Genomic DNA, 22358 nt, shown 5'->3' with positions numbered 1-22358 from the left:
CACAAAAAAAAAGCATACAGGTCGGTGCGAGTGGAATATATGAGCTCGCGCACGCCCTTATGACATAAGCGAGAGGTGACGACGGAACTAACATACTGCGCTGTCTCGAGAGTAATAGTAAAGTAAACACACACACAATTGGCGCGTTACACTGGGGGGTTCACATTTGTCCCGGGTCCTTGTTGTCGTGTTGTCATCAGCTGGCGGTTTGTTTCGTTGGCATTTACAAACCAGAGATGGCCCCAAGAGCGTCGCCATCAACCCGGCACAAGTCGCAGGTGCCCCGCCGCTGTGTGTTCCTCAGGGGTGCTGCCCTCGCTTGCTTGAATGACTTAATTTTTCACGTGTACGTCACCCCTTTGGGGTTTTTTGGCCCCTGAACCTCACTTGCCCCCCCCCCCCCACACACACACACACACACATAATCGCAACAGAGAAAGCGCGGGCACACGCCGCCCAGGCCGTGACTGCCGCACGCGAGCCGAAGCGCGCCGCCAACGAGAGCATGCCGCTCGCCGAAGTCGACGCCGCGGCAACCACGCACTGATGCGGTGTTGGTAGCTGCACACTCATCCGTCCACCGCCCCGTTAGTTGACTGTCACTGTGTTGTTGCCTTTCCCTTCCTTTCTTCTTTCGATACCCCTGCACTGGCTTGTTCTGCTTTCAATCTGCTTCACTTTTCCCTCGTTCTTCGCTGATCCCATCATACCCCAGCACAGAAAGCCTCGTAGCACATTCGTTCTTCTTCTTCTTCCGTGTTTCGTTGTCGTGTCGACATGACACTGTGTCTTGTTGTCTTCTTGCTTGCTTCTTGTTGCGCTCTGCTTTTGATTGAACTGCTTCATGCCACAACAACAACAACACACATACACACACACACACACTCCCTCCCTCTTTCTCTCTCTTCCACACATCCACACGCGACATTTGTCCCTTCTCTTCACCGTTTGCTTTGCGTTGACCACCGCCTTTTTGTGTGTTGATTTGACCCAATAAACGTGCATGTTCACAGCCGCAACAGCTGCAGCTCACGTGTTCAGTGTACGTGTGTGTTCGTTTACTTCCGGGTCGCCACATAGAGCGATGCATGCAACGTGGGCACCATCCATCAATTGTGCGCAGTGTGAAACAGCAACAATGCAGGCGTGGGGGTTGGGAAGAACAAGCAAGACAGCGTACAGCCTGCGTGCACGCACACACAACAGCACAAAGCCAGAACAAGCTCATCCAATCCACACGCTGCCAGCACAGCCACAATTGCACACAAGGCATGCACACAGAGACAAAAGGTACGCCACACAGCAGGAGCATCATGAGGCAGCCGCGGAGATACAAAAGTGTTGGATCAGACAGAAAGAAAGAAGAAGAGAACAGTGAAGAGGGCGTGTACACGGAACAGCAGGCAAGTGCCATGCCAAACAACAGCAATGCAGAACAAAGCTGGGAGACACGGACATTGCAAGTGAACGCGCCGTTGTGTTGTTGTTGCTGTTGTTGCTGTTGTTGTTGTTGTTGTTGTTGTCAGAGGTGGGAACGTGGGCCAGCGTGCAGCTGCGCTTGCCGCTGGCGTGTGCTGGGCTGAGCGAGTCAGAAGTTGTCGCCCTTCCAGAGGCCGTGGAGGTTGCACAGGCCATATGGGGTGTAGGACTTGCCCTCCTGTGGCTCAAAGGCGAGCACAGCCTCGGCGTCCGTGGGCGCAAACTTGGCGCATGCGGCCACCTCGCCCTCGCTGTCCATGACGAAGACAAGCTCGATCCAGTGGTTCTCGGCGTCGCTCTCGCCCTTCTTCATCACGTGGGGGACCTGTGACAAGAGAGAAGGGGGCAGAGAGAGAGAGAGAGAGGGGGGGGGGAGGGGGTGGTTTGGTGAGACATGGTTACTGAAGGTGACAACCAGGCAAGGACGGATATGAACATGCAAGACACTCACACTCACACACGCGCGCGCACGCACACGCACACGCACACACATACATACACATGCACACACAGACATACACACGCACACACGCACACACGCACACACACACACACACGCACACAGACACGCACACACGCACACACACACACACACACACCTTGACTTTGGTCTTGCCGTCGTCGGTCTTCTCCGTGACAGGGACATGGGAGCCCTGCTTGCCCTCCCACTTGCCGGGAGCGTCGCGAGTGAACACCTCGCCGCCAACAAGCTCCTTGCAGCGCTTCACCCACTCAGCAGGAAGGTCAGACATCTTTGCAACGCTGGTTCGGTCGACAAAACAAAAGCAAGGCAAGAGAGAAGCTGTGTGTGGTCGTTCGTTCGTTGATGCAGCAGTGGAAATGGCGATGAATGACGCTTCGTATTGGTTGTGGTGCACTGGCTGGCAGCGGTGCAGCAACAATTTTTTTTTTTCATTTCTTTTTTGTTTTGGTTTTCGTGATTGGGCACGACGATTGCATAAAGTTTTGCGCGAAGAATCGCGAAGTTGAAAATTGGTGGATGTTGTTCGTATTTTATCTACAACCGAGCACCGTCAAGCAGAAGAAGCGATGGGAGAACGACAGCGACGGCCAATGAGGAGTGAGTGTTGTTGTGCTGTCGTGGCTTGTGGTTGTGGTGGTGGTTGTGTTTTCCTCCCTCCATCTCCATCATCTCTCCTCTCCTGTTCTTCTTCTCTGCTTCTTGTCTGCTTCGTCTGACTGATGTTGGTGGCGCGATCGCTGCGGTGGGGAAGGCCGCAAGCCTGCCTTTTCTTGCCAAGACTTTTCCTTGCGACACACCGCGATGCAGCAAACCTGCCACCACCACAACACGGACACCACAAACAACACCAGCAACAACAACAACAACAGCAACGAGAAGATGAACGAGAACACGCGTCATGTCACCAACCACAACCACAACCACGACCACAACCACACCCGTGTGAATCTGCTGCAGGGTCCTCATCGGTCGGGGATTGCCTGGTGTTGGACCAAGTGGCCAACTTCCGCGACCTGTCCGAGGTTGCCCCGGCCATCAAGGTTAGTGTCCGGGCAGTGTTCTGATGTCTGTTGGCGTTGCTGTTGTCGCTACGTTTGGCATTGCTCTCACGTCGTCACAGCAACAACAATAGGAACGGCGTCAGCTTTGTGCTCTCGCGCGTCTTTGACGCACACACACTCACTCACTCACAGTTACACACACACACACTCACTCACTCACTCACTCACATGCGCACACTCACTCACTCACTCACTCACTCACATGCGCACACGCATGCACACTCTCACTCACTCACTCACTCACTCGCTCACTCACTCACTCACTCACTCACTCACCCACACACGTGCAGCCCAACACAGTGTACCGATCTGCAACACCAAGTCAAGCTTCAGAACAGGACCTGGAAATCTTGATCCACCGCCTGGGCATCATGGTAATATCACAAACCCTTCTCTGTCGCGTCCAAGCAAGCTCGTCACAGCCTGCTTTCCCCGCCCCAAACAACGATTGTGCATCGTCTCACTGTGGTCCAATGCTTTCCTTCCTTCCACGTATGTGCCGTGCCGTGATGTGATGTGATGGGAATCAGACGGTGGTGGACTTTCGGGAAATTGACGAAGCAGAGCGCGACGATGGTGATCGCGTCATTGTCAAGCAGTTTCCAGAGGTGAGGAATGTGTGCGTGTGTGTGTGTGTGTGCGTGCGTGTGTATGTATGTGTGTATGTATGTATGTGTGTATGTGTGTCTGTGTGTGAACACACACACATGGTATGTGTGCTTGCAATGTGTGCACAGTGTGTTGCTTGATTGCGGTGCGAGTTAATGAGTGCGTGCCTCACACAGCTAACGCCGTCGCCTCCCTCTGCTGGGTGCACGTCCAGGCTGCAAAGCGCCACCACCGCCGCGGCCTTCGCGAGCGCATGTCTCGTCGCTTCCGCAACTCCCACCGCTCCCGGCACGCGCACACACCCCACCTCTCCACAAGCAGCGACGCGGACCACGACCAGGAACAACACCAGCAGCAGCAACAGCACCAGCAACAACAACAACAGGATGATAAGAGCTTGCGGAAAGCGCGCAGTGTTGATAGTCATGACGATGACGACGGCGATGGTAACGACAACACCCATGGAGATGCGGACGGCCACGATCCCAAGGACATCTCTGTTGAAGAGGTGTGGGTGTGTGTGTGGGTGTGTGTGGGTGTGGGTGTGGTGTGAGTGTGTGGGTGTGCGTGTGTGTGTGTGTGTGTGTGTGTGTGTGTGTGTGTGTGTGTGTGTGTGTGTGTGTGTGTGTGTGTGTGTGTGTGTGTGTGTGTGCGTGTGGGTGTGTGTGTGTGTGTGTGTGCGTGTGGGTGTGTGGGTGTTCGTGGTTTTATGTGTTCGTGAGTTTATGTGCGTGTGTTCGTGGTTTCAAGTGTGTGTTCTTCCCTTTCTTGTTTCTTCTTGGTTTGCCCTGCCACGGCCTTCGTAACACACTACCACCAACACCCCCAACACCACATGGGCAGCTGACGGCGTCGCAGCGGCGGCTTGTGCGGCTGCCGTATGTCCCGCGCAGCAAGATGAAGGGCGTGGTGATGAAGATGCTCAGTGCAAAGCAGATGGCCAAGATGGGCATGTACTACATGGCTGGCGCCGTCCTCTTCAAGCCATCCTACTTTTCCCGCGCAAAGGGATCGGTGCGTGTGTGTGTGTGTGTGTGTGTGTGTGTGTGTGTGTGTGTGTGTGTGTGTGTGTGTGTGTGTGTCGTCGTCGTCGATTGCCATGGGGGGTTGACTCAATTGTGTGGGGCCCGCAAAAGGTGCGGAGGAGTCGATAAAAAGACGATCCATCCAATTTAGTTGCCATATCTGATCATTCTGTACAAGAAAACCCCCACAAAACTTCTTACGAGAGTTCAGTGTTCTATATTCATTACCATGGCTAAGCGCGTATGCGATTTTCTCGTCGCCTCAAGGAGGAGAGACCTCTCTCGTTTCAGTAGGGTTTTAGCCGACACCCCGGTGTGTGTGTGTGTGTGTGTGTGTGTGTGTGTGTGTGTGTGTGTGTGTGCTTGCCGAACGTAACTGATTCGAGCCAAGCTTGCGCCTGTGTCGCTCACGACTCACACAACGACACACACACACACACACACATGTGGTGTTCAGACGTGCGCAACCACCCGATTGTGATCCACTGCTCGCACGGCAAAGACCGGACGGGTCTGAGCGCAGCGCTGATCATGGGCGCCGTCGGTGTTCCGCGCAACGAGATTGTGCTCGACTACTCGCTCTCCGACGAATACGGCAGCAGCGAGGAGGGCAGGGGCAGGTTTGCGGTGAGTCACGTGATGGTTATTGTATGTCTGTGTGTGTATGACTGTGTGTGTGTGTGTATGTGTTTGTGTGTGTATGTGTGTGTATGTGTTTGTGTGTATGTGTCTGTGTGTGTGTGTTGTGTGTTTGTGCGTGTCCCACTTTTGTGTACATTGCCCTCGCTGTTCGCTGTCCCTACTGGAACCTCTCCCTCCTCCCCCCCCCCCTTCCTCATCATCATCATCAATTGCCACCATCCACGATGACCAGAGTGAGGCGCCCCAGCTTGACCCGGAGGAGTGGGCGCGGGCCAAACCGGAAACCATGGAGAAGACCCTCGACTACATTGACGAAACCTACGGGTCCATTGCAGCCTATCTGGAGCACATTGGGTTTGATCTGCAGTGGCAGGCGACCCTCCGTGACGCTCTGCTCATGTCAAAGCACGAGCAGCCATCGACGCTGTTGCGCAAGCTCCGCGTTGGCAGCTCACGCTATCGTTCACCGCGCTCCCCTCTCGACCTCTCGCAGTCGCAGACGAGCGACTTTGACATCCCAGAAGGCGACGAGTGCGACGGCAACAACGGTCACGCCAACGCAGGTGCAGTGGACAGCAACCGGCTGTCGCCCGTGAGCGCTGCGAGGACGATGGAGTTTCCCGGAGGTTCCCAGTCGGTGCAGACGCCGCACACGGACGGACGGGCCAGTGCGCCCCCACTTTTGAATCCGCAGGCTGCGATGGCTGCTGACCAGGACACGCGCGCCTCCATGCAGCCATCGTCGTCGTCATCATCGTCCATGGCAACCATCACGCCAACGGCACCCAGCACCGACAAGGCGACGGACACAGCCGTGAGGAACACAACTGCACCACCACCATCAGCAGCAGTGCACGCAGACGGAAACACGAACCGCCACCACGCTCCCCTCGTCAGCGTCACCAGCGCGGATGATGATGATGATGATGAAGGTGATGTTGGTGGTGATGGTGATGATGGTGATGGTAGTAATGAGCTTTCAGGGGCTAGGTGCGATCAAGTGTAACAAGAGCTGCTTGTATTTGCCCTGTTGCTGCTGCTGTTGTGTTTTTCGTTTTATTTTGAGACTGCACAACGAGTTGCCTGTTGTGCGTGTGCGTTTATGTTGAGCCGTGTTGATTCCTGATGATCATGCTTTGCGTTGATCATTGCAGTGACGCGTTTTGACAAAGACATGTGCGTATGTGTGTGTTTGTGTGCACGTGTGTGCTCTTTCCTTGAAATTCATGCTGCTTGCCCATTAAACGACCAACAACAACAACAACAACAACAACAACCACAACAACAACAACAACAACAACAACAACAACAACAACAACAACAACAACAACAACAACAACAACAACAACAACAACACTGAGAAGCGTATTGTCGTAAGTTCGCGCGCGCGTTCATTGCTTTCTCAAGAGAACAAGCACCTAAGACAACTGACTAAATGGGTAATGCATAGCAAGGGTAAACCTCCCTAATGGCTTGCATACAGTGATTCAAATGCAAAATAAACTCAACTCAAATGAGAAGGGGTGAAGGAAGGAGGAAAGAAGGAAAGAAAGAAAGAAAGGAGGAAACTGCAGTCCACAACGAAGGAAACGCAACATAAAGGAGAGAAGGAGCAAGCACAACAGACGCAGGCGGCATTGCAGAAATAAATTATGCTCCAACAAAGCACGGGGAACGAAACAAACACGTGGCCATAAACGAGCACTACAAGACAACCGCCACTTTGATATCAGCTCGACGACGCAGACACCGACATCGCTTCCTGCTGATCATCGTGTGCAAAGTCATGCTCAGAGTGCACGTGATGATGCACCTGTACCTGTTGTTGTTGTTGCTGCTGCTGCTGCTCGTCTTGCTGTGCTTCGTGCAGCACTCCAACTTGCGCCGCCACCGCTGCCTCTGCTGCTTCTTCGCCATCTGCACCCTCCGCACCGTCACGCGTCGTTGTACCGGCGTCACCTTTTCCCTGCTCCACACCACCATCACTCCCGCAATCTCTACCACCATCCTGCTGTCCTGCGTGCTCGGGGTTGCGATATGGTGTCGGGAGCCGGCGCGTGCCCACCTCAACCGGCATTGGCTTGGCCAGCAGCGTTGTGCTGCGTCGCAGTGGCCTCCGGGCTGCACGCGGCGCCGCTGTTGCCCCTGTACCGGCCCCATTTCCGTCACCATTGGCCCCACTGCTGGACGTGGAGGTGTGGGTGGTGTTGCCCATCTTGGACCCCCGCCTCATCCTGCGCGCCTTTGCCACTGCCCGGCTCCACCGCCGCCGCGCTGCCGTCTGTCGACCCCGCCCGTCACCGCCATCGCTTCCACTTCCATCAGCGCCGCTCTGGCTGTTCGCTGCACTGCCCTTGCCGCTGGCGAGCGCAACCATGGCCTGCATCTCGCCCTCCACCTTCTGCAGACGACCGAGCCCGTTGCGCAGGCTCTCCTCCAGAAACGACGCCGTGTAGGACTGCGCGTCTCCAGACACGTCCATGTTGAAATCCATGTCCCCCATTGCACGCGCCAGCCGCTCTTGTTCGTCAAGTTGCATCAGCGCCTCGTGCGCCATGGATAGGATCCTATCCTTCAGCTCCTTGCGTTTAGCCGCGCGCCGGGCCAGCCGCCGCTCCTGCTCGCGCTGCAACTGCTGCCGCCGCTGCTGTTCGCGCAGCTGCGTGTCCGTGTCCGTGCCGAAGATGGTGCGCATGACCTTGAGGTCCGGCCGCTGCTGCCAGTCCTCAAGCGTGCGGTACTCCGCATTCAGTCGCGACGTCACCTCTGCCTTGGTGCTGTCCGCGCGCGCCCGTCCGCGCGTGCGGCGCTGCGATGGTGCGCCAGCTGCTGGCGTGCCACTGCCTTCCTTCTCCTCCACGAGCGACAGCAAATCGCTCACCGTGGCCCGGCGGCGGTGCAGACCACGACGCCGACCGTTGCTGCCAGCAACACTACCATGCTGATGCTGAAGATGCTGCTGCTGGTGGGTGTTGCCATGGCGGCCATCGTGAAGGCTCTGCGTGTGTGCGCTGCGCCCCAGCGGCGTGGCTTTGCTGCTGCCGTGCGCCGTGGCAGACCCATGGTCGTGTGCACCCGTACGCCGAACAGCGCGCGGGGAGACAGAGGAGCTGTTGCGGCGGCCTTTACTGCCTTTGGGCGGATACGGGCTGCTGCCGTCACTGGACACGCTCGTGTTGGCGTTGTTGGTTGGTGTGCTTGTGCTCCTGCCCTTGGTCTGCTGGCGCTGCAGGGCGCGGCGGTGTGCTGCTTGCTCCACGCCAGTCAGCGCCCACGAGTTCACGGGGGAGGTGTCATTCCCCGCGCTCGCACCGCCGCGATCATCGCCATCACCGCTGTCAATATCGCCGTCACCCTCTTCGCTGAAACTTGGACTCGGCGGCACGGATGACACGTTCACGGGCGGGCCGTGCAAGTTGGGCGTGCTGCGCGTAACGCCAACGTTGCGACGGAGCGCAGGGCTGTCATGGTGATGGTGGTTGTTGCTGCCGCTGCCGCCGTTGTTGTTGTTGTAAAGGTTGGTGGTGCCAGTCTTCTTGAGCGACCCCATGATGCGCGTAACACGCTGCCGTGACTCGTGCTCCTGTTGGATATCGCGGTAAAACTGCGACTTTGGCAGCTGGTTAAGGTACGACGCCATGGCTTGCTCCGTCTCCGCCTGCTGTCGTCGTTGGTCCTCAACCACATGCGTGTTCTGCTGCTTCTGCTGCGCTGCGCGGAGCACACGTGCGCGTGCTGCCTCCTCCTTGCGCGCCTGTGCTTCTTCCCGCTCCCGCTGCTGCTTGCGCTGGCGCGCCACCTTTGCGCGCAGGGCCGTCGCATACGCCTCCTTCGCGTCCGCAACCGCATCTGCGCGCTCAGCGAGGATCTCGTCTGCCCTGTCCTCGCTCGGCAGGTCGACTTCCAGCTGCAACCGCGCGCGTGTCGCTGCCGCATTTGCCCGCTGCCGCTCGCGAATGCGCTGGATAAACGCGGCGTTGCGGTTGTCGATGCGACGTGCGCCTGCAGACCCGCCGCGCGCACGCTCGGCCCGTGACACCCTGTGCAAGGCCGCCTCAATCACGTGCGGTGGGAGGCCCATCACCTTGTCGCGCGAGAGGGTGGCAAGCTGGCGCGTCGCTGCGCGTACAGATGACGATGGCGATGATGGTGAGTGTCCGCGCGGGGTTTGGTGCTCGTCGCCATGGTGCAGTTGGTGTTGGTGTTGGTGCTGGAGGGTGTCGTGGCGCTGCAGTGCATCCTGCAGGGTCTCCTCCGTGTGCTCGAGGTGATCGCGAATGGCTTCCAGGATGGCCTCAAACTCGTCGTCTTCAATGGTGACGACCGATTGCGTGTCCATGGGCAGACCAATGCCCGCGTGCGAGCCGCGTGTGAGCGCAGACATCTCTTGCATCGCCCTCTCTGTCTATCTGTCTATCTGTCTTGCTCCCGGCAGGGCAAGTCAAAGGCGGCCTGATGTAAAGCGAAGAAGAGAGAACAGAAGAGGATGAGGAACACGAAGTGTGTGTTTGGGGGAGGGGTTGTGGATGGTGAGTGAGGATGGTGAGTGCTGCGCAGCAAAATGCGTCGACGGACACACGGGAATGGGGGGTGGGTGAGAAGGAAATGAACAGTGGACACAAACACAGAGGGGTGCATGAACAGACAAACTAACGCAGACAGGCAGTGAAGGAGGTGTACTCGATCGAGAGACGTGGACAGAAGGACAATGGGGTGGGGGCGCAACAAATGGCGCGCCGCGCTGTCGGAATAAGGTGTACACCAAAAGGGCGGTGGATGAGGAGGAGGGAGGAGGAGGAAGCAATTTGAAAAGAAGCACAGGGGAAGGAGAAGAACAACGGCCGAGAAGAAGAACGGAACAAGGAAGGTACACGCAATACAGATGCCATCGACTTTGAACAAAGGGTACTTGTGTGTCTCAACACAACACAATAGTGAATGTAAGAAACAAAGGTGTGAGGGTACAACCACAGAAGCGAACGTCAACAAACACGGCACGCCCACTGCCACATGTCATCATGACGTGTGTAGCATGATGTCGTGTGCATGTGAGTTGTACACATCGCAGTGCAAGCGGCTTCAGCACCGACGTTGTGTTACATTACAAAGACACGCCCCATGGCTGACAAGGGAAGGAAAAGGAACGGCAGAGCACGACCGCCGTCGCGCCGACTTCACAAGAAAGGCACAAGGGAAGAACAGGCAGAAGCGCACGCATGCTCAAAGGACCATGCTGGGTGAACGGAACGAAACATAGAAAACGCACGCGAAGGCAAGGGAGGGTATGGGGGTGGGACAGCACATCATCGCGAACACGTATGAATGTTTGTGTCAACTGCCACTCATTATGCACACGCACACACACACACACACACACACACACACACACACACACACACACACACACACACACACACACAGATAAAGAGATGTGTACGTACTTGATTGGCGTGCTTCGTTCTCAAGCACAGCGCGATACAATACGAAAGGTGGTAGGTGCTCGTGATTGTTTGAGTCGCTCGTGCGTTTGGTGTGCTCGTGCGGTGTTGGTTGGTGTCAAACAAGCAAGGATAAGCCGTGAAATGGAGACTGTTGAGAGGTGGCGTCGCGATGTGTGTGTTGTGTGTTGTCAGTGGCGAGTCTGATCAGTGGTGTGGCGGGATGAAAGGAGGACGGGCCAACCAAGTGCGGCTAGGCTGAACCTAACACGCGTTTGCCACTTGTTGCGGCTGCTTGCAGTTGTTGCGGTGGTGCTTGTTGCTGCTGGTTTCTGTTCGTGTTGTTGGTGCAGCTGTTTCTGGAAGGGGTCGTGATGTGATGGGTGTGCGAGTCCCGCCAAGTCGAGCGAGGAAGTAATTGAGTGTGGCCTTGGCAGGGTGCGTGGAGTTTGGTTTGACCCGTCAAACACGCACGTGCATGCGCAACTCCGTGCAGATGTGGCTGCGTTGTGTTGCTTGCGCTTGGCTGCTGCGGTGCGGTTGTGCTGCCGTCGTCAACAAATGCCCATACGCAACTCCTCCCCTTTCTTGCTTGCTTGAGAGAGCAGAGGAGCGCGCTCGCCTCTCTCCAACTTTGGCTTGTGCGCTGAGTTCGCTTCCTTTGGTGCTTTGTTGTGTTGTGGTGCTGTTGTGGCATTCCGCGGCACCTGACAACAGGGATACGGAAAATCCAACAGCATCTCCAACTAATTATCGGTGACGCCTGACACGGGCGAAAGGAGGCAGAGTGACAAAGGAAGACTCGGCATTGTTGAGGGGACGGACAGAGGGGTGCTCGCTTGATTGCGCAGCGCAGAGTTGGACTTGCGTCATGATCTGGCCATTGTTGCGCGTTGCAGCACAGATAAAAAAGGTCTGCTGGAGGAGGATTATTTGAACATTCCAACATTTAGAGGAGCAGCCCATCGTTCTTCCACTCCTCTTCCTCTCCAGTCCTCAGGACCTACACCCCTGCCTAGCCACCAGGCTGTCAGTGAAGATGTGTGTAGACTAGAAGTCTCGAGGAAAACACAAAAGGTCAGCCCGTTAGCCAGAGAAGCGGAGACTGTAGGACTGATCAGTCGACGAGAAATAGAAGAGGACTGGACTATTGGCTGAGCAGAGGCTGAGGTCGTTGAGGTGGGGTTGGGAGGGCTGGGGTGAGTGAGGAGGAGGAAGATTAAGAGGCCCAGGCTAACTGATGTGAAAGATTGAAGGGACTGAAGGGAGACCCAAGGAGCCAAAGCGTCACGTTGGCGCCCTGCTGTTGCGTGCAGTGTGTCGCAGAATGCTTGCGGGTGTTGGAGCCAATTTTCCCCACAAAGCACAAAGGCACATCGACACAAGCTTCCTCACGCAAATTCACACGCAAGCACACCACACACCACTGGCATTTCTGATCTCGTGTGTCGTTCAGCAGTGTCTGGCTCGAAGGTGTTTGACGGGGATCACTGTCTTTCACACGGAAGTATTTGCGACAGCCATCATTGCAACAATTCGCCTTCGTTCAGAGGAAAGACACACAGCAATGTGTGACCGGTGTTGGTGACGTCGGGACTGCCATGTTGGTGGTACGTTAGCAACTCTCGGTTGCTAAAACAGGCAGGTTGTTTTGCTGGCAGGTACAATAGTCCAAAAAGAGGAAGTCGGGGCGCGAAATTGGCAGGGGGTGTGTCAGGCTCGCAAGCCTCTGAGTGGCCGCCGCCTTTCATGCTTTCTGGTGATACTTGCAGCACATTTTCCACGAGACAGTTGTACGACGCGTCAGAAGTGTGAAACCGCGACGACCCTAAAGATGCTCCCCGCGATTGTCGCGGCTTGCGCTGCCTCTGGCATCGCAATGTTGTACTTCACAGGCTTGACCTTTCGACCTCAAGGTCCTGCGTGCACAACCCTTCATGGGCAATACATCCCACAGCTGTATGTTGGCCCAAAGTACGTGGATATGGAAGAGCAGTTTATTGGTCGTGCAAAGCAGGCTGACTTGGACAAACCGTACCACATTGAGCAGTTAGTTCCAGCCAACATGCACCACAGGTCGGACACACTGGACCTTTCAGCGGTGGGTGATGACGCTCAGCCAAAATGGTGGATGAGCCACTTCCTTGCTGCTTGGAATGGCAGAGTGACCAACGCCGAGCTTCTTAAATGCCTGACCAGCCTCAACCAAGACCACAGTGATCTGGTTACAGCCGCACAAGCGCTCCTCGGTCATGGTCAGACCCTTCGACAAGTTGACACGACCACCGCCTCAGTTGTCCAGGAGGCAGTTAAGCATCTGCATGACAAATTGGCACATGCTGCTGCACTTGCTGATCTCACATACCAAGTCACATACGAAGGCCTGACAACTGGCTTGAAGTCACAATTGGACCATCAGGAGCGCATTAAGTCAGTTGTGGAAGGCGACTCAGACACCGATTATGGGAAGCTCACCCTTAAGAACGGTTCAACGCGTGACGCTACTTTTGCGGAGTTCCTGCTTGGGCGGTCATGGGCATGTATTGAAACGAGCCAACATCGACATGCTGTGCTTATCGGTACCAAAGTTGATATGCCTCATCGATGGGTAGATGAGGAACCAGTCTTGCATAACAGTGCCAAAGCCCCGTCGGAGTTAAACGACGCTGGCCTCGAGTTCAACATCGCTGTTCGAGGCAGTTACCCCCCAACCAAGATGAACATGGCCATGTTAAACGACTGGCTTGGTGGGAACCTGCGGATGTGTCCTCACACCGAGCCTGCTGGTGGAATACTTGGCAATACCGAAGCGGTTCGTATCCATCGCGGTTACTTCGAGCGATTTCAGTTACTGTGGCCCAGCATCCGTGACCATGTGGCCGAGCGAATGGAACAGATAAAACCGGTCAATGCATGTCGCTGTCCTGCTTTCGTCGTTGTTGGCCATAGTCAAGGAGCAGCACTTGCAACCCTAATCAGTCTGGCTATACACGAGCATTTCAAAGAAGCTCGCGTCTTTCTATTCACGTTCGCCTCCCCCGCCTTTATGGACAAGAACCTCATACCCCAAACCAGCATCCGTCACTTTCGGTTTCTGATTGACTCAGATCCAGTGCCAAGGCTCCTGGAACGGGTGGGAATGCAGCACAATCAAGTGTATGAAATCAGTCTCTCTGGAGATCGGACAGGGGTTTCAAACGGACTGAAGGCTCACAGTGCATATGTCACATTACTTCTTGACCTTGCTGAAAAGTTTAAGGACACACAACATTGGATCAACGAATAAGCTTGAGGTCTTTGGGTCCCGTGACGACGATGGAATACTTCGTCTGTGTTCGTTCTTGCTTGCCGAATGTCGCTCCCGAATTCCTGGCATTCCATCTGTTTGATGTGACACCTGCTGGCTTCGCGTCGTGCTCTTGTGGTGTGTCCTCTCAACCAAGCGATCTGTATGTTGAAGTATATGGGTCTGTAAAGACCAAAGTTTCAAGTGTAAGTCGTTTCATGTTACTTGGCCTTTCGTCAAGAGACCTCAAATGCCCAACTTCATTGAACGCTCATTTCGCTTTGGAAACAGAATGCAAACACCAACACGTTCGACCACACACAATCGCAATTGCACCTTTGAACGCTGTCGCGAGCAACAACAGCGCTGCAATCTGCGACGACAGCATCAGCAGTGTGGAGAGAGCTGGAGGTCGTGGCGGCATTGATATTATGGCACTGATGCACTCTCTCATGAACGAAAACCACAACACATGCACCCACAAGCTCTTCTGCTCTTGGACATGACAGTGGCGGCTGCTCATCGTCAGGAGAAGTGGTGGCGGCGTGGTTGATGGTGTTGTGATGTGATGTGAGGCAACGCCTTCTGAAAACAAGCACAAAGCAACAAGACAAGTTGTGATGATTTTTGTGGCGTCGCGGGCAAGGCACAGCTCCCTCTTGTTCCCACGAGCACATCATGTCAGAACACATGGTGATGCACATGCGGATGCATGCTCCAAGCAGCGACACAGACGCAGGCTATCCACCTTCGCGTCCACCGCTAAACAAGCGAAAGCAGTACAGAAGCATGCCACCACATTAGCCATCACAGAACACATGGACCTGTCACGCAGCGATTTCACGACCATAACGCTCGGCAGTACCGTGTCTGTTGGCGGCGACATTAAGTTTCGGATCAGCGACACGTTGACCAGCATTGACCTCGGCAGCTTGCAAGAGCTGGGCGGTGTCATGGACGTTAGCGAGTTGCAAAACCTTGAGGCCTTCGACATGGGCCAACTGACAGTTCTGGAGCAGGACCTTGAGGTCAACTCCCCAAAGCTCACGTCCGTTGACCTTGGCGCGCTGACAAGAGTGAATGGCAGCATCACACTGTATCGGAGCTTGTTCAGCATGTTCACCACACAGCAACTGGAGCGTGTCGACAGAGACGTGAGAATTTGGCGATGCGACTCTTTGCTCAGCATTGATCTCAGTGGCTTGCAAACGTTGGGAGGTGACCTGTCCTTACAGTACTTACCAAGGCGTGAAGCAGTCATCCTGGGCAACTTGGCAACTCTTCCACACAATGTGAAGGTCCACTCTGCCGCGCTCAAGCGCGTTGATTTTGGCCAGTTGACAAGGGTGGAAGGAGATATTTCTTTTTCCATTGTAACCAAGCTGACAACGCTGGACCTTCAGCGCATTGAGTACGTGGGTGGCTCGCTTCTTGTCAGTCAGTGTGCCCAGCTCACTACAGTTGACTTCAATCACTTGCGAACCGTGGGCGGCCGTGTGGACCTCAGCTCCCTGTCGAGGCTGGAGGAGTTGCGCATGGGCAAGCTCGCAGCCCTTTCACGTGGACTCAGTGTGGCCAATGCCCAACTCACGCACATGGACTTTGGTGAGCTGACGCATGTTAGTGGCAACGTTGACCTGAGCAACAACCGCTTGACAACAATCGAGCGTGGGCGACTGGAGGTGATCACCGGCAATCTCGACGTGCGGGGTAACCCGCTGAGCTCCTTCGATAGCGATGTGTGGAACACAATTGTTCAAGGGCAGGTGTTCATGTGATGTTGTGCTGGTTGTGTGTGTGTGTGTGTACATTTGTGTTGATGTTCGTGTGTGCGATGGGTGCTGTGTGCGTGTGTATGCTCATGTATTTGTGTGTGTGTGTGTGCGTGTGTGTGTGTGTGTGTGGGGGGGGGGTGTTCTTCCTCATTGTGCGTTGTTGCTTCTTTTGGCTTGAATTGGGTCTTTGTGCATGGGTGAGTGAGGATGCCTTGAAGCAGTAGAAGCAGTAGAACATGAGAACACCTCTGCACCTGTAGCCTGTCGCCAACATCTCTCCGTGTTATTAGCATGTCACTTGTTCCCGTTTCATGTCATCGCTGACTGTTTACCCACTCTCAAGACAAAGCAAGAAGTGTGTTCCCTTTGGCAATGCATGACTACATATGCAAGCAGGCAAGCTGCACAAAGGCTAGGCACAACTCCACAACAACATCCGCAGACACAACAGCTCGGCAGTGGTCGCACTGACTGTGCTGGAATATTTGCTACGTTTTCCTTGATTTTTCTCCATGCACAGCCACACAAACAACAACCCCACAACAACACCAACACCAACCACTCATTTCCAGCACAACATACACACCATCACACACCATCCACACGACACACAACCACCCAGCGACGATGGCGACGCCGGAAGCAGAAGATACGCGGGCCTTCACCTGCCCCATAACATTGGAGTTGATGACCGATCCCGTGGTTGCAAGCGACGGCAACACATGTGCGTGTGTGCGTGCGTGTGTTGGAGGAGGGAACATTGTGGTGAACGAACTGCGCGTTTTGGCTTTGGTTTGTCACGCGTCTGTCCGCACTTGGGTTGTTAGTCTGTGGCACACGCAATTTGGCTCACATGTGCCATCTCGTGTGTGCGTGTTGTGTGTTTGTGTAATGTGTGTGTGTGTGTGCTGTATGTTGTGTGTTGTTGTGTGCTGTATGTTGTGCATCCACACAACACACACACAACACATACACAACACACGCAACACAAAACACACACAACACGCACACAACACAAAACACGCAACACAAAACACACACAACACACACACAACACAAAACACACACACTCATACATTCTCGCAACACAACACACAACCCCCCCCCCACACACACACACCCAACACACGACACGAACAGATGAGCGCGCGGCAATTGAAGATTGGATGCGCCGGGACAAGCGGTCGCCGCTCACGCAGGAGATGCTGAGGGATGAGCTCACCCCTAACCGAAACCTGAGGGATGCCCTTGAGGCCTACATCAGGGCAGCGCAGCAGCAAGGCAGCCAGCGACAAGGCCATCGTGGCGACGGCGACGGCGACCAGGAGGAATCAGGCACACGTACACCAACGCCCACGTCCTCCACATCACCGCTCACAGCGGGCAGTGCTGCAACTGCATCGCGCGTGCCCCTGGCAATGACGCCGGAGCAGCCTTCCTCCTTGCGCACCATCCGGCCCAAGGCGCTGGCGCTCCTTGATCGCCTGACGGATGTCAGCTCGGGCATCGACTGGAGCCCGCCGCAGATTGTCATCCTCGGTGGCGAGAACCATGGCAAGAGCACGACCATGGAGCGGCTGCTTGGCCTGCCCATCTTCCCGCGCGACCGCGAGCTGTGCACCCGCGTGCCCATTCGCGTGCAGCTGCGCCGCGGCGTTGCGCAGGCGCCCACCATCACCCGCCGGGAAGTCCAGGAGGGCGACAGCACGACCACACCCCACGACCAGCGGCGCACAGGGGGTGGCAGCAGTGCGCAGGGCACACACCGCCCGCAGCACTTCACCGTGCAGCAGATGCTGACGCAAGTACGGCAGCACATGAAGGACATCTTGGAGCAGCTCAACGCGGAGGGTGCACCCGGCGACGAACCACACGGCGTGTCGCTGCACCACGAGATTGTGGTGCGTCTGCAAGGGCCCACCTACCCGGAAATGGACCTCGTTGACCTGCCCGGGCTGGTGGAGACGAGCGCTACAGAGCCAAGCATGCCCGAGCACACGCGCAAGCTGACCAGCCGCTACCTCTCCGCCCATGGCGACCACTCCATGTTCCTGGTGGTGCTGGACGCGTGCCTGGCGATGAACCAGGCGCGCGCGCTGAGCCTCATCCAGGAACACAACCTCCTCGACTCGTGCATGGGCGTGCTGACCAAGTGCGACCTGGTGCGCACGGAGAGCGACGACGAGACCGTTGCGGACGTCATCAACGAAAAGTTGAACCCGGCCAACCGGTCCCACGTGCCCATGGGCTACGGGTGGTGCCTGCTTGCCAGTCGCTCCTCGCCCAAGTTTGACCCCACCGCCGTGCGCGGTGCAGAGTACCTGCAAACGCTCAAGACGGTGCAGGTGAACGAGCGCAAGCGGTTCGAAAGCAACGTGGATCTGGAGGGCGTGCAGCCCGTGTGGGGCATCGACTACATGTGCCGCCGCCTGTGTGACAAGTACACGCAGTATCTGTACGAGCACTGGACCCCGCAGGCCATTGCCCGCCTCTCCACCAAGCTCGACGCCCTGGAGGAGGACGTGCGTGCGCTCGGCATCCCCTTTGTCAAACCCCCATCCCCACGCCAACAGCAGCAACAGCAGCAGCAGCAGCAGCAGGGTGAAGGGGGCAGCACGAGTGGTGGAGACGGTGCCAGCAGTGGCGCCGATGGTGGTGGCGGTGGTGGTGGCGGTGGCGATGATGATGATGATGCGGATGTGTCGCTGCCGTGCTTCGCGCCGCATGTGGATGTGATGGGTGCGGTTGAGCTTGAGGGCTCCCTTCGCGCCCATTTGCAGCGCCAGCTCGAAACCAAGTGCGAGTACCACGCCGTGTGCGAGAAGTGGCTGCTGCGCGCCCTGCGGCCCCTGCGAATGGCACTGCACGTGGTCGGTGGCAGCAGCAACAACAACAGCGCCATGTTTCTCGATTCGTTCCAGAGCGCACGCCGCCGCGTTCACGAGCGCACAGCCACGCTGCAGGCGTCCCTGGAGACTGTGGCGGCGACCCTGCAGGGGGCGCTCGACGCACCGTATCACCCTGTCGCCGAGGAACTGGTGCAGACGCTGCAGTCGAGCGATGTGTCGGCGTGGCGGCTGCAGCGGTTCACGGCGCTGGCCCAGGACATGAAGCGGGCGCTCGCTGCGTCCCTGAGCACGTGGACGCGGGCGTGCGTGTCCGTTGTGCGCGCCGCACAGCATTGGGTGGTGCACTGCCGCCAGCAGGTGCCCACGACGCAAGCGCTTGCTTCCACAAGCGGCAGTGGCAGCGATGGCTCACAGGAGCCGGTGAACTGGTTCGCGTCCTTCCTTGCGTTGCAGGACCCGCAGGTGACGAGCATGTACAACGCGGTGCTGTCGGCATGCACGACCGCGTACGACAACACGGCCGTTGGTCTGGCCATGCCGACGCAGATTGACATCACGGACGCGACAGAGAAGCAGCGCTACGTGATTCTCGTCACCATGAAGGAGCTGCAGAGCGCAAAGCACCAGCTCGAGGCCCTTCTCGCCACCGCCCCGCAACCAGCGGCCTGATTGTCGTGTGTGTGTGTGGGGGGGGGAAGGGGGTTGGGTTGGATTGGATGTGTGTGATTGTGTGTGTGTGATTGTATCGTGTGGTTCGCTTAACACCCCTTTGTCCTAAACCCCATACCCCACGCCCAACAGCAGCAGCAGCAGCAGCAGCAGCAGCAGCAGCAGCAGCAGCAGCAGCAGCAGCAGCAGCAGCAGGGTGAAGGTGGCAGCACGAGCGGTGGAGACGGTGCCAGCAGTGGTACCGATGGCGGTGGTGGTGGTGGTGGTGGCGATGATGATGATGATGCGGATGTGTCGCTGCCGTGCTTCGCGCCGCATGTGGATGTGATGGGTGCGGTTGAGCTTGAGGCCTCCCTTCGCGCCCATTTGCAGCGCCAGCTCGAAACCAAGTGCGAGTACCACGCCGTGTGCGAGAAGTGGCTGCTGCGCGCCCTGCGGCCCCTGCGAATGGCATTGCACGTGGTTGGTGGCAGCAGCAACAACAACGGCGCCATGTTTCTCGATTCGTTCCAGAGCGCACGCCGCCGCGTTCACGAGCGCACAGCCACGCTGCAGGCGTCCCTGGAGACTGTGGCGGCGACCCTGCAGGGGGCGCTCGACGCACCGTATCACCCTGTCGCCGAGGAACTGGTGCAGACGCTGCAGTCGAGCGATGTGTCGGCGTGGCGGCTGCAGCGGTTCACGGCGCTGGCCCAGGACATGAAGCGGGCGCTCGCTGCGTCCCTGAGCACGTGGACGCGGGCGTGCGTGTCCGTTGTGCGCGCCGCACAGCATTGGGTGGTGCACTGCCGCCAGCAGGTGCCCACGACGCAAGCGCTTGCTTCCACAAGCGGCAGTGGCAGCGATGGCTCACAGGAGCCGGTGAACTGGTTCGCGTCCTTCCTTGCGTTGCAGGACCCGCAGGTGACGAGCATGTACAACGCGGTGCTGTCGGCATGCACGACCGCGTACGACAACACGGCCGTTGGTCTGGCCATGCCGACGCAGATTGACATCACGGACGCGACAGAGAAGCAGCGCTACGTGATTCTCGTCACCATGAAGGAGCTGCAGAGCGCAAAGCACCAGCTCGAGGCCCTTCTCGCCACCGCCCCGCAACCAGCGGCCTGATTGTCGTGTGTGTGTGTGGGGGGGGGAAGGGGGTTGGGTTGGATTGGATGTGTGTGATTGTGTGTGTGTGATTGTGTGTGATTGTGTGATTTTGTGTGTGTGTGTGATTGTGTGACTGTGTGATTGTGTGTGTGTGTGTGTGTGTGTGTGTGTGTGTGTGTGTGTGGTGTGTGTGTGTGTGTGTGTGTGTGTGTGTGTGTGTGTGTGTGTCACTGTGTGTGATTGTGTGTGTGTGTGTGATTGTGTGTGTGTTGGACTTATGCATTGTTGAAGGGTTTGCGGCCTTTCACGCTGTTCTCTTTCCTGTTCTTTCCACAACTGCACGTGTTCATGTGCACTGTTGCCCTGACGTTGTTACATTGCATTGCGTTATTGAAACCCAATGGTGATGGCTATGTTGTCAGCGTGGAGGCAAGCTGCACAGCAGCAGGGGAGGTGAGACGTTGACAGCAGTGAGCGGCAAACGCGAACACAAGCAAAAGCCAGCACAACAAGCGAACACATTTTGTGGTGTCGCGAACAGTTCCTCAACTGGGGCAACGACGCATCGTCCACCACCATCCATGATGAACACGGCCGGTCGTCAGGAGTCGAGCAACCTCGCGAGCAGTGCGAGGAATGAGGCGCGGGAGGACATGGCCGTGTCGGCTGTTCCGTCCAACACCGTCATCTGCTCGTTGGAGCAGGACTTTTTCACAAACAGTGCAGCTTTTTCACAAACAGTGCAGCAGAGGTTCGCCTTGCCACGTCATGTTGCGGTTGCTGATTGTTGATCATTGATGCATGAGCGTTGATGGCCGTCGTTTAGCGATTCAAGAGTGCGCGCGCGCACACACATGCATGCATGCTCATATGCGTGTCTAACACTGCCTGGTTGTTTCTTGGACCACCCACGACGCACTCGGCAGATGCAGCTCATGTCAAGAGCAGAAGGGTGCGGCGAACTGAATGACATCATCATCAGCGAAGGTACATTTGCGTGTGCACGTGTGCGGTTGTTCCTTCATGTGTCTGTGCACGTGTGTCTGCCCTTGTGTATGCGCGCGCGCGCGCGTGTGTGTGTGTGTGTGTGTGTGCATCCCACTACGTGTGTGTGTGTGTGTGTGTGTGTGTGTGTGTGTGTGTGTGTGTGTGTGTGTGTATGCGTGCATCCCACTACGACCACCACCACCACCACCACCACCACCATGGACGTGTTGCGCGACTCACGCAAGCTGCGCATGCACTTGCAGAGGAATGCAAGATCAAGTTCATCTACGAGAAGCAAGAAGATGCCGTGAAAGCGCGATTGAAGCTGCACGGCTTTGTATTCCATGGCCACGAGATTGACACGGATTTCGGCCAGGTACGTCACGCACGCGCAAGTGTGAGTGTGTGAGAGAGAGAGAGAGAGAGTGTGTGTGTGTGTGTGTGTGTGGTGTGGACGTGTGTGTGTCTGTGAGTGAGTGAGTGAGTGTGTGTGTGTGTGTGTGTGTATGTGTGTGTGTGATCGCGAGTATGATGTTTCGTGCGATGCGCCTCTTCCCAATATCGCTGCCGCTTGCTGGCTCACCTTTACACTTGTCCCCAACACACATGGCAGGCCTTTGATGTGAACCCGCCCCAAATGTCGTACCTCAAGGTACCGGAGCCGACGAAGCAGTTTCTCATCTCTCCACCTGCGTCTCCACCCATTGGCTGGGAACCAGGCACGGAGTCACCCCCAGGTACGCCACATGAGTGTGCGTGTATGTGTGTGTGTAGTTGAGAGAGGGCTGTTTTGTCTCCCACTTTGTGATTGCATGCATGTCCTCGCACCTTCTCTCTACATTCACCAAACCCCTCTTCCTCTCACGCCCCTTCACATCCCCTTTTGCTTGGTGCAGTGGTGAACCACGCGCTAACCGATCGGTTGTTGACGCTGAAGAACGACCCATACTTTGTCCTGCATG

At 56.5% G+C, this 22358-nt stretch overlaps 10 protein-coding genes across 10 annotated transcripts in view; 7 read left to right on the top strand and 3 right to left on the bottom strand.

Moving 5' to 3' along the window:
• Positions 1-1017, top strand: part of PTSG_02972 (Smc4l1 protein) — an 8480-nt gene extending 7463 nt beyond the window's left edge. The window contains exons 18-19 of the mRNA XM_004996430.1: positions 201-278; positions 435-1017. Coding sequence (XP_004996487.1) covers positions 201-278; positions 435-467 — 111 coding nt within the window. The 3' untranslated portion in view covers positions 468-1017. The remainder of the gene's footprint in view (positions 1-200; positions 279-434) is intronic.
• Positions 970-2376, bottom strand: PTSG_02971 (uncharacterized protein). The gene is made up of 2 exons (XM_004996429.1): positions 2079-2376; positions 970-1804 (listed from the first exon to the last, which is right to left on the bottom strand). Exons 1-2 carry the CDS (start codon positions 2229-2231, stop codon positions 1589-1591), a joined length of 369 nt encoding a protein of 122 aa, XP_004996486.1. The 5' UTR covers positions 2232-2376; the 3' UTR covers positions 970-1588.
• Positions 2377-2501: 125 nt separating this feature from the next.
• On the top strand, positions 2502-6479 carry PTSG_02970 (uncharacterized protein). The gene is made up of 9 exons (XM_004996428.1): positions 2502-2560; positions 2921-3003; positions 3315-3398; positions 3555-3632; positions 3848-4141; positions 4477-4647; positions 4953-4971; positions 5116-5285; positions 5533-6479. Exons 1-9 carry the CDS (start codon positions 2530-2532, stop codon positions 6304-6306), a joined length of 1704 nt encoding a protein of 567 aa, XP_004996485.1. The 5' UTR covers positions 2502-2529; the 3' UTR covers positions 6307-6479.
• A 191-nt stretch (positions 6480-6670) lies between these two features.
• PTSG_02969 (uncharacterized protein) lies at positions 6671-11376 on the bottom strand. The gene is made up of 2 exons (XM_004996427.1): positions 10742-11376; positions 6671-9752 (listed from the first exon to the last, which is right to left on the bottom strand). Exon 2 carries the CDS (start codon positions 9691-9693, stop codon positions 7030-7032), a length of 2664 nt encoding a protein of 887 aa, XP_004996484.1. The 5' UTR covers positions 9694-9752; positions 10742-11376; the 3' UTR covers positions 6671-7029.
• Positions 11377-12572: 1196 nt separating this feature from the next.
• On the top strand, positions 12573-13944 carry PTSG_02968 (uncharacterized protein; the record flags this gene model as incomplete). Its single annotated transcript, XM_004996426.1, has 2 exons — positions 12573-13550; positions 13846-13944. The coding sequence occupies 2 exons, from the start codon at positions 12573-12575 to the stop codon at positions 13942-13944; spliced, it is 1077 nt and encodes a 358-aa protein (XP_004996483.1).
• An 898-nt stretch (positions 13945-14842) lies between these two features.
• PTSG_02967 (uncharacterized protein) lies at positions 14843-15802 on the top strand (the record flags this gene model as incomplete). Its single annotated transcript, XM_004996425.1, has 2 exons — positions 14843-15439; positions 15476-15802. The coding sequence occupies 2 exons, from the start codon at positions 14843-14845 to the stop codon at positions 15800-15802; spliced, it is 924 nt and encodes a 307-aa protein (XP_004996482.1).
• Positions 15803-16426: 624 nt separating this feature from the next.
• Positions 16427-19317, top strand: PTSG_02966 (uncharacterized protein; the record flags this gene model as incomplete). The annotated part of the gene is made up of 2 exons (XM_004996424.1): positions 16427-16523; positions 16940-19317. 2 exons carry the CDS (start codon positions 16427-16429, stop codon positions 19315-19317), a joined length of 2475 nt encoding a protein of 824 aa, XP_004996481.1.
• Positions 19318-19364: 47 nt separating this feature from the next.
• On the top strand, positions 19365-20427 carry PTSG_02965 (uncharacterized protein; the record flags this gene model as incomplete). The annotated part of the gene is made up of 2 exons (XM_004996423.1): positions 19365-19370; positions 19450-20427. 2 exons carry the CDS (start codon positions 19365-19367, stop codon positions 20425-20427), a joined length of 984 nt encoding a protein of 327 aa, XP_004996480.1.
• A 566-nt stretch (positions 20428-20993) lies between these two features.
• On the top strand, positions 20994-22174 carry PTSG_02964 (uncharacterized protein; the record flags this gene model as incomplete). The annotated part of the gene is made up of 4 exons (XM_004996422.1): positions 20994-21149; positions 21336-21396; positions 21660-21772; positions 22010-22174. The coding sequence occupies 4 exons, from the start codon at positions 20994-20996 to the stop codon at positions 22172-22174; spliced, it is 495 nt and encodes a 164-aa protein (XP_004996479.1).
• Positions 22175-22306: 132 nt separating this feature from the next.
• The window catches only part of PTSG_02963 (uncharacterized protein), a gene marked incomplete at both ends in the record, with an annotated part of 20613 nt that continues 20561 nt past the window's right edge, over positions 22307-22358 (bottom strand). The window contains one exon of the mRNA XM_004996421.1: positions 22307-22351. Within this exon, the coding sequence (XP_004996478.1) occupies positions 22307-22351 (45 nt within the window). The remainder of the gene's footprint in view (positions 22352-22358) is intronic.

The sequence above is a fragment of the Salpingoeca rosetta genome, assembly GCF_000188695.1.
Source record: "Salpingoeca rosetta unplaced genomic scaffold supercont1.6, whole genome shotgun sequence".
NCBI classification, from domain to species: Eukaryota; class Choanoflagellata; order Craspedida; family Salpingoecidae; genus Salpingoeca; species Salpingoeca rosetta.
The sequence above is the reverse complement of the archived record's forward strand: the minus strand, read 5'-3'. Positions and strand labels throughout refer to the sequence as shown.